Source organism: Neophocaena asiaeorientalis, unplaced genomic scaffold (assembly GCF_003031525.2).
Source record: "Neophocaena asiaeorientalis asiaeorientalis breed wild unplaced genomic scaffold, Neophocaena_asiaeorientalis_V1.1 scaffold204, whole genome shotgun sequence".
NCBI lineage: Eukaryota > Metazoa > Chordata > Mammalia > Artiodactyla > Phocoenidae > Neophocaena > Neophocaena asiaeorientalis.
Window position 1 is genome coordinate 5,591,889 of NW_020173922.1, and position 14,288 is coordinate 5,606,176.

The 14,288-nt window shown below is 45.7% G+C and overlaps 2 protein-coding genes across 2 annotated transcripts in view; both read right to left on the reverse strand.

The window, feature by feature from the left end:
- DND1 (DND microRNA-mediated repression inhibitor 1) overlaps positions 1-1,097 on the reverse strand; it is a 3,419-nt gene extending 2,322 nt beyond the window's left edge. The window contains 2 exon segments of the mRNA XM_024752418.1: positions 161-278; positions 382-1,097. Coding sequence (XP_024608186.1) covers positions 161-278; positions 382-405 — 142 coding nt within the window. The 5' untranslated portion in view covers positions 406-1,097.
- Positions 1,098-1,140: 43 nt separating this feature from the next.
- On the reverse strand, positions 1,141-14,270 carry HARS1 (histidyl-tRNA synthetase 1). The gene is made up of 13 exons (XM_024752366.1): positions 14,123-14,270; positions 13,754-13,843; positions 8,594-8,713; positions 6,309-6,404; positions 5,543-5,668; positions 4,805-4,912; positions 4,555-4,653; positions 4,232-4,325; positions 3,877-4,004; positions 3,542-3,784; positions 2,180-2,296; positions 1,833-1,979; positions 1,141-1,433 (listed from the first exon to the last, which is right to left on the reverse strand). Exons 1-13 carry the CDS (start codon positions 14,210-14,212, stop codon positions 1,362-1,364), a joined length of 1,530 nt encoding a protein of 509 aa, XP_024608134.1. The 5' UTR covers positions 14,213-14,270; the 3' UTR covers positions 1,141-1,361.
- Between the last annotated feature and the right edge of the window lie 18 nt (positions 14,271-14,288).

Here is a 14,288-nt window from a genome sequence, read left to right on the forward strand (position 1 = left end):
AGACAATGAGTTTCATCAGCTGGGGGCCGGGTAACGGGGTAGTTACAAGTTTCTGACTGTGGAGCCTCGGCGTAGGCCCCTCCCTCCCCCGAACGCGGCGGCTCGTGGCCGTCGAGGCTGCCTTAGCCCTCCCGTAGGCGTAGGGCTGGGACTACCGTACCTGGGGGTGGCCCGCCATACTTCCTCTGCCCGTTCACCTGCACCAAGCGGATGCCCGTCTCCCTGACCCACGCCTCCAGCGCCGCCTTGTTCTCTGGATTCACCCTCTCACACCACAGCTGAGGGGGAAAAGGGCAGGTTGGAATGCCTTGTCGCCGCGTCCACCCCCACCTCGTCTGTTACGTCCAGGGCTCGCCGACCCCCTGGTAGGCAAACACTTACCTCACACTCCCGCTTGGACTGCATTGCTCTTCCACTGGCTCGCTCGTACCCCCCTTTATAACCTCCTCCCAATCTGCCCCTCTGGAAGCTTCCCTACTCCTCCACCCCCAAAGCTCTCATTGGCTCTGAGCACGACCCCGCCCACCAAGGGGGTGGGGGTATCCGCCGCACGTGCGCCGCGGGAACCTCGGACCCTCAGGTGAAAGCTAGAGACCCTAGTGGGTGGGTCTGCGGGTAGCCCCACCTCCTAAAACACGGCTCGCAAACTTGCAGGATGGAGGCTGGAGGCGAGAACGTCAGGGGCGCCCTTCCCCTGCGGAATAGCCCGTGGGAGCTACTGTAAGTGTCTCTCCCCATTTTCCACCGCTGAAGTGGTCGCAGTGGGAGGCCCCGGCTCTAACAGGGAAGGCAGGGCTAGGCAGTAGGGACACAGGCAGGCTCCAGTGGTTGAGGCATTTTATTGGACCTTCCGCGGCGGCTGGTTGTGGGAAGCGTTCCCTCCACCTGGTTGTAGGGCCCTGCCGAGGAGACCATCTTGGGCCAGTTCCCCGTGGCCCACCCAATTTTGGGTGGCCATTTTTGCCAGTGATTACCAATAAAATAATCATAATAAAAATAAAAAAGTGGGCTTCCCTCGTGGCGCAGTGGTTGAGAGTCCGCCTGCCGATGCAGGGGACACGGGTTTGTGCCCTGGTCCGGGAAGATCCCACATGCCGCGGAGCGGCTGGGCCCGTGAGCCATGGCCGTTGAGCCTGCGCGTCCGGAGCCTGTGCTCCGCCGCAACGGGAGAGGCCACAACAGTGAGAGGCCTGCGTGCCGCAAAAAAAATAAAAATAAAATAAAAATAAAAAAGTCTCTGTTCTGACCACTCTTCAGGTCTTCCTGTTGGGAAGGAAACGTGCAAAGCTGCTGAAGTACATATGCAGAGTTTTGTCTTAGCCTTAAATAGTGCCAGTCCCACTTTCCTCTGATAGTTCAACTCAGCAGATGCAAAGGGGCTGGCTTGTTTTCCTTCTGATTTCCTCCACGAGGTCTTCTCTTCGGACGTCCACCTGGCCAGGATGGAGGAACAAGGTGGTATGAGCATCTTGTGTTCCACTGCTCTCTGAGCACCCATGCCTTCTTCTAGTCATCAGGCCTGGCTCAGCTGGGTGCAGGAACCCAATCAAACACCTCAGGGGAGACAGCGCTTCTTGGGGGAGGTGGAGAGACACAGGGTATGTGTGGGGATGGAGATTTTACCCTACCATGACCATAGTAACATATTACCCCCTTAAGTCCTTTAGGACTGGGCGTTAATATGAATGCCAGGCTTTTGCTTAGGTCTTGAATGGGACTTGGCCTTGGTCTAGCTTATGTACGGTAACTTTCGGCCTTGGTCTGCCGAAATGGCATACATTCCCCATCCCTCAGCCTTCCCCATCCCTCAGCCTTCCTGTCCACCTACTTACCTCTTCCCTGCTGGCCACCGAGCGGAGCTTGATGACCCCGTCCTTGAGCTCTTGCTCACCAATGATGGCCACCAGTGGGATGCCTGCCTCCTCACAGTACTGCAGCTGGTTCAGTAACTTGGGGTTCTTCTTGTAGAGCAGCTCTGCCTGCAGGGGACCAGGGAAGGAGATGAAGGCTGTCTTCTGCAGTCCTCCGGGACAATCTCCTTGGGGCCCAAGTTGGCACCTTTCTCTGACCTTCACCCCAAGAAGCCACAGTAATGGCAGGGCCACTATGGATAAGCTTTTATTTCGTTTGTGTCCAGCACTCCCAAATTTGCTGCCACCCTGGGGCTTGCCTCCTCTACCTTGATCCCAGCATCCCATAACTCTGAGATGAGCTTCAGTCTCTCCTCCAGCAGCTTCTTCTGTGCAGATGCCACAAGCACCTGTGTTTCTGTGGTCCGTACCTTCTCCTTCAAGGCCTAGGGAAGAAGCAGTTAAGAAAGAACTGGGCTACCCTTTACAACACCTTCAAAGAGCAAACAGAGCAGGCTCTTGTCAGGAGTCTGAGACCAAGCCCAACTCCACCAGGGCAGGCTAGTCTTCTCATCTAGCAATTGGGCAAAAAGTAGCTCTTAGAAGAATAAGAAATGAACTGACTGGCTTGTACATATGACTTGCCAGAATTAATAATGGAGGGCAAAGGTAGCTTATGTACAGTAACTTCAAGCTTATCTCCATCTAGAACCTTATGCATCATAAGTGATATTCTGAGCTCACCCAGGCAATCCAATCACCCCTGGCAGTCCTAGTTCCCACAAGGAGACTGTGTCTCTTATGCGTCAGCCATAGGGCACGACTTGGGTCGGGGTGTGGATGGAGGGGAGAAAGAATGCTGCTGCTGTCTCTTTTTCTGGAAAACTATTCCCATTGTTCTTACAACACAAGATGCCTACTGGAACTGTGACCTCAATTGGAAAACACCAGTGGGTTCCACTCTAGAGAAAAGGGTGGGAGCAGTGGGAAGGTTATTGCCAGAGCATTACCCGAGGGATGAAAGGCAACCAGCCACTTAAGAGCAGTAGCAACAAAGGTGGGCTTGAGGCCAAGAAGGGCTTCCTTCATGTTACTCTAGGTGCTAGAGAGTCAGGATAGCCATCTGAGGGATCCCACAGCCTCAGATACACGCTTCCCACTTAGAGACAATATCGCAGAGTGGTTGGGAGCAAGACTTTGGAGTTGGACTGCCTGCATCCGAATTCTGACTCTGCCACTTAAACCTCGGGCAAATTATTTGATCTATTATCTTCAGTTCCCTTGCCTGAGAAATGTAAATAATGAAAGTAGCTACCCTCAGAGGGTTGTTTAAGAGTTTTATTAGACAATGCGTGAAAAGCACTAAGCACAGTGCCTAGCACAGAGTAGTAAAGTATTAAGTGTTCTGTATTATGAGGAAGATCCAGGTCTTTGGATATACTGGCATAGATTCCTGACAGCTCTGAAGGAAGTAGGGAGCAAAGGATTTTGTGAAGAAAGAATGATCAAAGATCCGTCAAGCTGGCCTATAATGGGGTGGGAGTCTGAAGGACAGCAACAGTCTTCTCTCCATTTCTTTGCAAAGATGCAACTTGCCCAATGCAGTACTAATTGCTCCCTTAGAGATCAAAGAAGATAGCTCAGGTGCCACCATCTGCCCAGAATGTCTTCCACCCAGCCCCAAGACCTACCTCCAGCCTCTGCTCCACAATGGAGAAGATCCGCTCTACCCCAATGCTGAGCCCCACGCATGGCACCTTGCGCCCTTTGGGATCAAACATGCCCACCAGCCCATCATAGCGTCCTCCAGCCGCCACACTGCCCACACCCAGGGGCTCTTCCCCTGCCTGGGCTGGGGGCTGTAGCAGCACCGCCTCAAAGATCACCCCGGTATAGTAGTCCAGCCCTCGAGCCAGGCTCAGGTCGAAGGAGATCTGGAGGGATAAGAACATGGTCAGCAGCAGATGAGGATCAAAGGCCTCCAGCCCCGGAGCTCAGCTAAGGCTCCCATCCCAACCTGACTCACCTTGTCAGCAATGCCAAACAAGGTCAGATACTCAAAGAGCAGCTTCAGGTCTCCTAGGCCCTCCAAGGCCTGCTTGTTTTGGGACAATTTAGGATCCTGGAGCAGCTGTTCCACCAGGGATACCCCACCTGGGGAGACAGATTTGTGAGCCAGACTGACAAGAAGAAAAAGATAAGGGCTTTACCTTTTCCTCTGGATTACACATGTATGCATGTGTGCATACACACATATGCATTCCCTTTCCCTCTGTCTCCAGTGCGCGTGCGCGCACACACACGCGCACACACACGGAGGAGTTTGGCTTTTGCTTGAGGGCAGTGGGATGGCTGCCGGGGAGGCAGGGTTTGTTTCTCACCATGCTGCTGGACGTAGTCCCCAATGCGGTCAGCCACCTCAGGTGCCAGGCCCTTCTCTCCCACCATCTCACTCTTTACTTCCTCCCAGGACACCTGAGCAGACAGATACCAGTCAGGGAACCCTGGGCAGCTTCCCCAGTGCAGAGCAAGTGTGAGCCCTTCTCAGGGTGTGGTCTTAAGCAGAAGCTGCCCGTCAACCTATATCCTGGGGCTAATCTTCCTCTGTGGGCATAGAAGCAGGGCCCTCTCTCTCCTAATCTTTTCCATTTCTCAGGGCAGGGTGGGATCTGGGAAAAGAAGAGTCAGGTGTTTGGGTCATTACCTTGTCCAGCTTGTCCACTGAGGAGCAGATGGTGCGGAACTTGCTGTCAGGAACACCACAGACGGCAAACGTCCCATCTAGGATGCGCCGATCATTCACCTGCAGCGACCCAAGGCATAGTGAGAAGAGGATCTCCTTACATGACCCTCGATAGCCTTGGACACTTAGGCTACTGGTTCCTCTGCACAAGGACCTTCTCCTGTGAGAGGCCAGGCCCAGCTTTGCCCTCCCAGCCCCATTCAGCTCTGACCTTGACCAGGAAGTCGCCTATCTGGAGTGAACTCAGGATCTCACACATTATCTTCAGGCACTCTGCATCAGGAATCATGGGGTCAAATTGCCCAGCAATGTCAAAATCCTGTAGGGAGAGGGCTAGCTAGAGGTCCTCAGGGGTTTAACCTTGAGGGAGGCCTCCTGGGAGCTCTGCTTTCTATGAAGGAGGCCTCTTTGCACTCATGTGCAGACCACATTCTTCATTCTCCATCTGACTGTCAGCCCAGAGCAAAACCCCAGTATTCCTGGGTCTCTTACCAGTCCTGGTTTTCTTCCCATCCACAGGGCTATTCCTTCATTATCTCACTCATCTATTTTTCCTTATTTCCTTCCACTGTTGTGGGAGCAATTATACGGCCTTAGTCCTTTATTCATTCAGAAGCTGTGCCACCAGTCTGTGCGACAGTACCTCAAATCCAGTTTCCTAATCCTTTGCTCTGATCCTATCACTGTGGTTTAATATAAAAAGCACTGGACCAAGAGTTCTAGTCCTAACTTTGCCTTTCTTATCCCTATGATCTCTTCATCTTGCTGAGCCTCAAGTTTCCTCAGATAAAATGAGGAGCATAATCCCTGTCCTGTATATGAAAATACTAAAGAAATCTTAGGGTTAGCATTATCTGGGGCATCTAGATTTTTCAGGACACCATAAGTACTCAATAGATTCTACTGGCTCAAGGGAGGGCCTCCTTACCCATCCTGCCCCCATACTCACACACTGGTAGAATTCCCGATATCGGCCTCGGGTCATGGCTGGGTTATCCCGCCGATACACTTTTGCTATGTGGTAGCGTTTAATGTTGGTCAGTTTATTCATTGCCAAATACCGAGCAAAAGGAACCTGATGACAAAGAGTTAAGGGGAAAGCCCCACCTTTCAGAGTCTGGAAGTTGATTATCATCACCAACAGAAGCTGGGGTCTAACCGCACCCTGTGTGGGTAAAACCACCATCTGTAAGATTAACAGCATTTCTGAACATCAGCAAGAATCAACTTTGTTACCATACAGGGCAGCTGAAGTCTCATAAAATATTAAGGCTCTTTTCTTTTTGGGCCATGCTGAGCACAGCATGGGGGTGGGCAGATTGGCCAGGGAGCAGAAAAAGGGCCCCAAGTAGGGATCTCTAAGCAGATGATTCTCTGATATAGCTTGGAGATAAAGGAAACGTGCTGTTGGTCAATTAGGGAGAACTCTGTCCACCAGCCAGGGCAAGGGAGACATATTCTGAATCCAGGGGATTGTTGGCAGAGTCAGAACTGGACCCTGACATAAAGCTGAGGTCTCACTCAGGATTCAGAAGCCTTCAAAGGCTAGCTATGCTCTGTTTAGCCAAAGCCCAGCTCCTGGTTTAGAGAAATAACTTCCCTGACTGCAAGATGCATTATATTTGATCCCACCTATGTCTAGCTGCCCCCAAACTTGAGGCTAGAAAAAGCCCCAGCCCAGTAAGGGCCAATGCATCCAAAGTTTAAAAAGATACAGTGAGGTCATAGCGAAGAGACAGCAGCTCCCCACCTTGGTCCTTCAGGTCATAGATAAGCTTAGAGTCTTCCCCATACTTTCCAGTCAGTGTTTCCTGGAGAAAACATAAAGAAATGTGACCATAATGATAAATATAACAATTTGAAAGGAATTTTTAAAAACAAAAACCCACCATTCTAACTATGACTGATTTCAACTTATCTACATTTCCTCTGTTCTCTCTCCCAATGTTTCCTTATTTGATGTAGTTATAATCAAGGAAATACCAATTTGGTTTTCTGCTTATCACATTTCCATTTTGTGACAGAGCTGAAGTATTGTTTTTAAAAGCTGCATTGGGAGTTCCCTGGCGGTCTAGTGGTTAGGACTGCGTGCTCACTGCCGAGGGCCTGGGTTTAATCCCCGGTTGGGGAATTATGATCCCGCAAGCCGTGCGGCATGGCCAAAAAAAAAAAAAGCTGCATAATATTCTAGTGAGAAGAAGCTATTTCCTTCCTACCTAGTGTTACACTGATAGATGTTTAGGTTATTCCAATTGAAAAAAAATTCCATAGCATTTCAATAAATATATTTGGGTACACAGTTTTTTGTTTTGAATATTTTTTTGGAGTATAAATGCCTAGGAGTGGGTCATTAGATCAACAAAGGTAAATGTTTTTATGACGGCCTGAGATTTGAACACTGTCAAAAGCCAAAACTGAGAGTCCTTGCCCTGTGATGTCTTCAACAAGATAACATATTTCACTACCAGACTGGCAAAATTCAAAAAACCTGAAAATTCCCAGTGTGTAGAAAATAGAAATACTCATACAATGGTTGGTGTTATGGCCAGAGAATACAGTGGTTGGTATTATGGCCTGAATTGTGTCCCCTCGAAATTCATATATTGAAGCCCTATTCCCTGCACCCACCTGGCCCCCGTAACCTCAGATTGTGACTCTATTCGGAGACAGGGTCTTTAAAGAAGTAATTAAGGTAAAATGAGGTCATTAGGATGAGTCTTAATCCAATATAACTCATGTCCTTATAAAAAGAGGAAATTTGGACACAGAGGAGGGAAGATGATGTGAAGACATAGGGAAAAGACACCATCTAAAATCCAGTGAGAGAGGCCATAAGCAGATCCTTCCCTCATGACCCTCAGAAGAAACCAACCCTGCTGACAGCTTATCTTGGACTTCTAGCCTCCAGACAATAAATTTCTGTTCTTTAAGACACCCAGTCTATGGTATTTTGATATGGGAACACTAGCAAACTAATATAGTTGGTAGAAATAGGAATGAGTACAACCATTTGACCCAGAAATTCTACTTCTGTGAATTTACCCTGCAGATAAATGCCCACTAGTACCAGACATTGTTCTAAGCCCTGTGTATACATCAGTGAACAAAGGCAGTCCATGCCCTCATGGGTCTTCTATAGTAATGAAAAGAGACAGGCAGTACATTAATGCAAGGGAACAAATTAACATAACTTTTGATAGTGATAGCTTCTTTAACGGAAATAAAATAGGTCAATGTGATAGACAAGGGCTGCTTTAGACAAGGCAGTTGGAGAGGAGTATTTGAGGAATGGCATTTTAGTTGAAATCTGAAATTAAAATCTGTTATGTCTAATTTACTCTGGAATTAAAGTCATGCAGAGAGCTAGAGAAAAAGGAAGTTCAGCAAGAGGGAAGAGCAAGAACAAAGGCTTGAAGATAGAAACATATTTAGTATGTTCCAGGAATAGAAAAAGACCATGGTAGCACAGTGGGCAAGGGGAAGAAGCGCATGAGATGAGGTGGGAAATGTAGGCAGTTGCCACATCATGTAGGGCCTTGTAAGCCTGAGTAAAGAGTTTGGATTTTATTATAAATGCATTGGGAGTTACTGGGTTTTAAGCAGGGAGGGATGCAAAGAACTGTTTTTTAATAGCAAAGAACTAGAAACAACCTCAGGGTCCATCAATAGGAGACTGGTTGCATATTTATCCTTTATATGTTCGATTTACATGTATCTAGGAAACATCTCAAGTACAGGTGCCATGGAATTTAATGTAGCCATGAGCCATAACAACTTCCACCCCTGAGAAGGGCTCTCTTTTGGATGCTGCCGGCCACAACCAAGGTAAATAAAAAGCAGGGCCTCCTTCTCTATGCCAGTCCTGTCCCCCTTCTCATGGAGAAAATGCCAACCTTTGTCTGCAACAAGAGAGACCTTTGGGCCTCACTCTCTTGCCATCCTCTTTGTTGTTTGTATACCCATTATTCCACCAGGCAATTTCTCCTCATCCACCCCTCACCTTTAGTTCAAACACAGGTGTATCAATTACTTCTGCACCGTGGCGCTTGAAACAGCTGATGATTACATCAAACACCTTCTCCCGAACTGCCATCTGCCGGGGACTGTAGTCTCTTGTGCCCTTGGAGTCAAAATCAGCCAGAGAACCAGGGATGGGGTTTAAAAACAAAGAACAGTAAGGTCTAGAAATATAAAAGCATGACTTCAATGATGGCGAATGAAAACCTGCCCCAAACTTAGGTTTTCCTACAGGTCACTGAGCTGTAAAACAAGTATAAACAATTCCCTATTAATTACCACACCCATTTGCTCTCACCCTTCTAAATTCCAACCCCTTTTTAGCTTGGTTCTGTCTTCTAGAATTCTTGGAACTCTGTTCTCTGAGAAATTTTCCTAAACTCATTTTCTGGGAAACAGAACATTCCCCTGCCTAATAGAAAACATCTACCTGATGACAGGCATATAACCAACTCAAACTGGCTTAATGAATCGAATTCCAAATTTTACAAGTAACATTCTCTCCCAACATACCTTAAAAGGAAATCCTAATAAACACTATTTTTTCTTTCTTTCTTTTTTTTTTGGCGGTACGCGGGCCTCTCACTGTCGTGGCCTCTCCCGTTGTGGAGCACAGGCTCCAGACGTGCAGGTTCAGTGGCCATGGCTCACGGGCCCAGCCGCTCCGCAGCATGTGGGATCTTCCCGGACTGGGGCACGAACCCGTGTCCCCTGCATCGGCAGGGGGACTCTCAACCACTGCGCCACCAGGGAAGCCCTCTTTTTTTTTTTTTTTACATTTTTTTATTTTTGGCTGCATTGGGTCTTCGTTGCTGCGCGCGGGCTTTCTCTAGTTGTGGCGAGCAGGGGCTACTCTTCGTTGCGGTGTGCCGGCTTCTCATTGTGGTGGCTTCTCTTGTTGTAGAGCATGGGCTCTAGGTGCGCGGGCTTCAGTAGTTGTAGCACGCAGGCTCAGTAGTTGTGGCTCGCGGGCTCTAGAGCACAGACTCAGTAGTTGTGGCATGCAGGCTTAGTTTCTCCGCAGAATGTAGGATCTTCCTAGACCAGGGCTCAAACCCGTGTCCCCTGCTTTGGCAGGTGGATTCTTAACCACTGCACCACCAGGGAAGTCTCCACTATTTTTTTCTTTAATTTTTTTCTGATAGCCCTATGACAAGGGCTAAGTTAATGAATTTGAATGTGTTGAGAAGTTAAGTCATTACTTAAGGCCATTCAGCTAGTTCCTGGCAGTCAGTACTAGAACTCTGTTCTTCCAGGTCAGAGCTTCTAGTATGGGCTTTTATATGCTACTCACAAGTAGGACCTCTCTGGTCTCAGGACCCCTTTACACTCTTACTATTTACTAAGGACCCCAAGGTGGATTATACCTATCAATATTTATCGTATTATAAATTAAAACTGCAAACATTTAAAAATATTAATTCACTTAACAAAAAGAAAATCCACTACATGTTAACATAAATAACATTTTAGGAAAAATGTAACTACTTTCCAAAACAAAAACATCTGGTGAGAAGAGTGGCACTGATTTACATTTTTGCAATCTTTAATGCCTGGGTTAATAGAAGACAACTGAATTTTCATATATGCTTTTTGCATTCAATTCTGTTGTGATATGTTGTTCTGGTTGAATATATAAAGAAAATCTAGCCTTACAGAGATGTGTAATTGTAAAAGGAGGAATATTTTTAATAAACTTTTCAGCTAATTGTAGATATTCTTCTTAAACTACACCAAAATCCAGAAGGAGAGCTTCTTAAGGATTGGTTTGCAATGTGGAATCTGAAAGTACATCAATGAACTTTTCACATTGTTACATTAAAATCTATTATAAGGTACCCAGAATTCACAGAGACAGAAAGTAGAACGATGGTTACCAGGGGCTGAAGGGAGGGTAGAATGGGGTGTTACTGTTTAATGGGTAAAGAATTTCAGTTTGGTATGATGAAAAAGTTATGGGGGATGAATAGTGGTTATGGTTGCACAGCAATATGAATGTACTTAATGCCACTGAACTGTACACCTAAAAATGGTTGAAATGGCAAATTTTATGTTATGTATATTTTAGTACAATTTAAAAAATATCTGTTACTCTATCTTGTACTTTGGATATTCTACGCAGGCACAATTTTATAACATCATGCATTGGTCATTTAGAAAATATTTGTTCTTTGATAACAGTTACACAGATCTTCCAAATGTTGATATGCCTCATTATACAATATCAAAAAACCATATTTGTTCATGTCACCATAGATCTCATCAGGAAAGTCTTCAAGTATTGAGAACCTGTCAAGCTCATGGTGGAAAATACAAGTTCTAACACTGACTTGAACACTTGAATTTTATCACTGGCAACAAATACTGTTGAATGTTTTCCTTGAGGTGACAAGGCTCGCTTTGTTCAGTTTTGTGAAAATGTCTGCCAAATATCCAAATCTTTAACACAATAGTTTATCTTTCAGTTTTTCTTTCAAATAAAAAAGGTTTTCCATGAAAAAAGTAGCTAGTTCAGCCTACAGTTCACACATGGCACAGCATTTTTCCTACTTTGGAATGCAGCAGAAGTGCTTTATCTGTGCTTTCCATTTCATCATACAGAATATTAAAAAACAGTGTACTCAAGGGTCGATATTCAATAAAATTAATAATTTTTACTGTTTTATCAAGGACATTCTTAAGTGAAACTGAATCTTTTTTTTTACTGTGAGTTCACGACAGTAAAGAACATAATGTTTATTAGTACAGCTCAGTGCCAACATCTTAATTTGTGCTAAGACACCAGCAGTTCTACACACCACTGCTTTTGCACCTTCGTCGCAAACGAAGTGAAAAAGGCAAATGACATTATGAAAATAATTTTGACCAGGAAGGTCCCTTGAAAAAGTCCTTTCCCCATAATACTGAGTTTTCTGTTAATTATGAATCACGTGTCAAGAAATGTATTTCAACAAACTAAGTGGATATTAACTCTCCAGTATATTCTCATTTTCTTGTTTTTTTTTTTTAAACATCTTTATTGGAGTATAATTGCTTTACAGTGTGGTGTTAGTTTCTGCTGTATCTCATTTTCTTTTAACATTAAATTATGGAAATTTTCCAACACACATTATAGAGAATAGAACACTGGACCACCCCACCTTGTGTTTATTACCTACCTTCAACAACTACCAACATCTGCTATTCTTATTTTATCTAAGCCCCAATATTTTTTTTTCCTGCAGTATTTTAAGGTAATCCCAGATATCATATACTTTCATCCATAAATATTTAAGTATAATTGTCTAACATATAAGGATTAAAAAACAAAACACTACAATACCTTCTTTACAACCAATACAACTTAACAGCAGCCCTTTACCTAGTGCCCAAGCCATGTTTAATTACCCCCAACTGCCACAATAATATCTTTTTATGGTTGACTGTTTAAATCAGATTCTTAATAAGTTCATAACTTGTACTTGGTTGATATGTCTCATGTCTATTTAATCTGCAACAGTTTCCTTTCCTTTTTTAAAAAAAAATGTCCTTTATTTGTTGAGGAAACTGAGTCATTTTTCTGAAAGACTTTTTCTCATTCTAGATTTGGTTAACTGTATATTCAATGTGGTCATTTAACATGTTCCTCCATTTCCCATATTTCCAGTAAACTGGTAGTTAGGTAAACTGGTAGTTAAGTCTGAAGACTGATTAGATTCAGGTACAATTCTTCTTGGCAAGAATACTTCATAGGTGGTGCTGTGTACTTCTTATTGCATCACATCAAGAGGAATATAATGTCTGGTTGTCCTACTTTTAGTGATGCTAAGATTGATCACTGGGTTTAGCTGAGGTCAGCCTGATCTATCATAAATCGCCATTAATCTTTTCACCCAATAGTTTGAATAACTATTGATGGTCACTGCCTTGGGGTTTTACACCATCTCTTTAACTTTTTTTTTTTTTTTTTTTGCAGTACACGGGCCTCTCACTGTTGTGGCCTCTCCCGTTGTGGAGCACAGGCTCCGGACACACAGGCTCAGCGGCCATGGCTCACGGGCCCAGCCGCTCCGCGGCATGTGGGACCTTCCCAGACCAGGGCATGAACCCGTGTGCCCTGCATCAGCAGGCGGACTCTCAACCACTGAGCCACCAGGGAAGCCCCTCTTTAACCTTTGAAATGAGTTATATGTAGAAAGGAATAGCTCAATGATTTTAGGAGCCCAAAGAATTACTCTTAAACAGTGACATCTCAACATAAAGAAGACAGATCATCTCCCCTCTACTTTGGAATTAAATTTCACATACATTCATTGAATACCTATTTAGTCCCAGACTCTCAGGTTAAATAAACCATGTGAATAATGAAAAGTCAGCAATAAATGCAATAACAGAGATACTTATGAAGTGCCAAGGGAACCCAGATGATAGGTAAATAGTTCAGTTTATAGAACTTACAGAAAGTGGCATCTGAACTGAAATAATGGTGGTTGAGCTAGGAATCTCCAACTTCATTCCATTCTACTCTCCTTCTCTATTTGGTTCTGGTCATAAAGGTCTTTTTATAGTTCCTGGAAACTACCAAGGTTCTTTCTCACTTCAGGATTTCCATACCCTACCTGGACTCTTCCTCACACTCTTCACCCGGCTGTCTTCCACTCATCTATTAGGTCAGCTAGTCGATCACTTCTTCAGACTTCCCAGTTCTCCCTTATTTTTCTCAGAGCATCATTTTTACTTCTTTACATCACTTAACACAATTTGTAGTTACATATCCATGTGTGGGATTATTTCTCCTAAGTCTGTTTCCTTCATTAGAATGTAAGCTCCCTGAGGGCAGGCTATATTGTTCACCATGGTACACTCACTGCTTTGTACAGTGCTAGGCACACAGTAAGCACTCAGTAAATATTTACTGAATGAAAGAAGGAGTAGCAGTAGCAGGTAGACTCCCCTAAGCACCCAGTTGGCCTAGCTTCTGCCATCACTTTGCCATCCCAGAATGACTCAGAGTCCAATCCAGCCTGGCGCCTACAACCAACTGTTGTTTCCTCTGCAGGATTTCAGATCCTCCTCAATGACCTGATTCAGAGAAGCAGGCATATATGCGTCCTTGTGAGTGGAATTAGGGACCATCTCAGAGGCTCCCTAAAGGAATATTTACCTTGGGGGTTTTGAGCACAAACTTCTGTTTCCCTTCATCAGGGCCCAGTTGTGCCTTCAGTTTCAGTAGTTTTGCCACCTCCTCCTCGATCTGTGGAGGGAAAGTAGGCGCTGGGCTACCACATCTGCCACCCCCTCCCTCTTCCGTCATTCATTCAGTATCCCTCCCTCAGCAGGATGTGGGGCATATCTCTCTCCCAAGCCTAGCTCTGCTTCTCTCGGGTCCTACCGCAGCTACCTCCCCACCCAGCCCGTCCTCCTACCTACAAGTCCAGTCCTTTCTTCCACATCCCCATCCTCTGTGCAGACCACTCCCCGCTCTGTTCTCCCAGGCCTTCCTTTGTCCCCTCTCCTGCCTCCTGGGTCATACCTGCTCGGCGCTGGCCTTCTGCTGCTTAAGGGCCCGCACGCGCTCTCCCTGAAGTCGCACCAGATCCTCCAGCGTCGCACGATCTGCCATACTGGCTGCCAACTGGAGCTGACTACTGTCTAGGTAGGTTGTGTGGGCCACAGCTTCAGCTCGGATGACTTCCGGC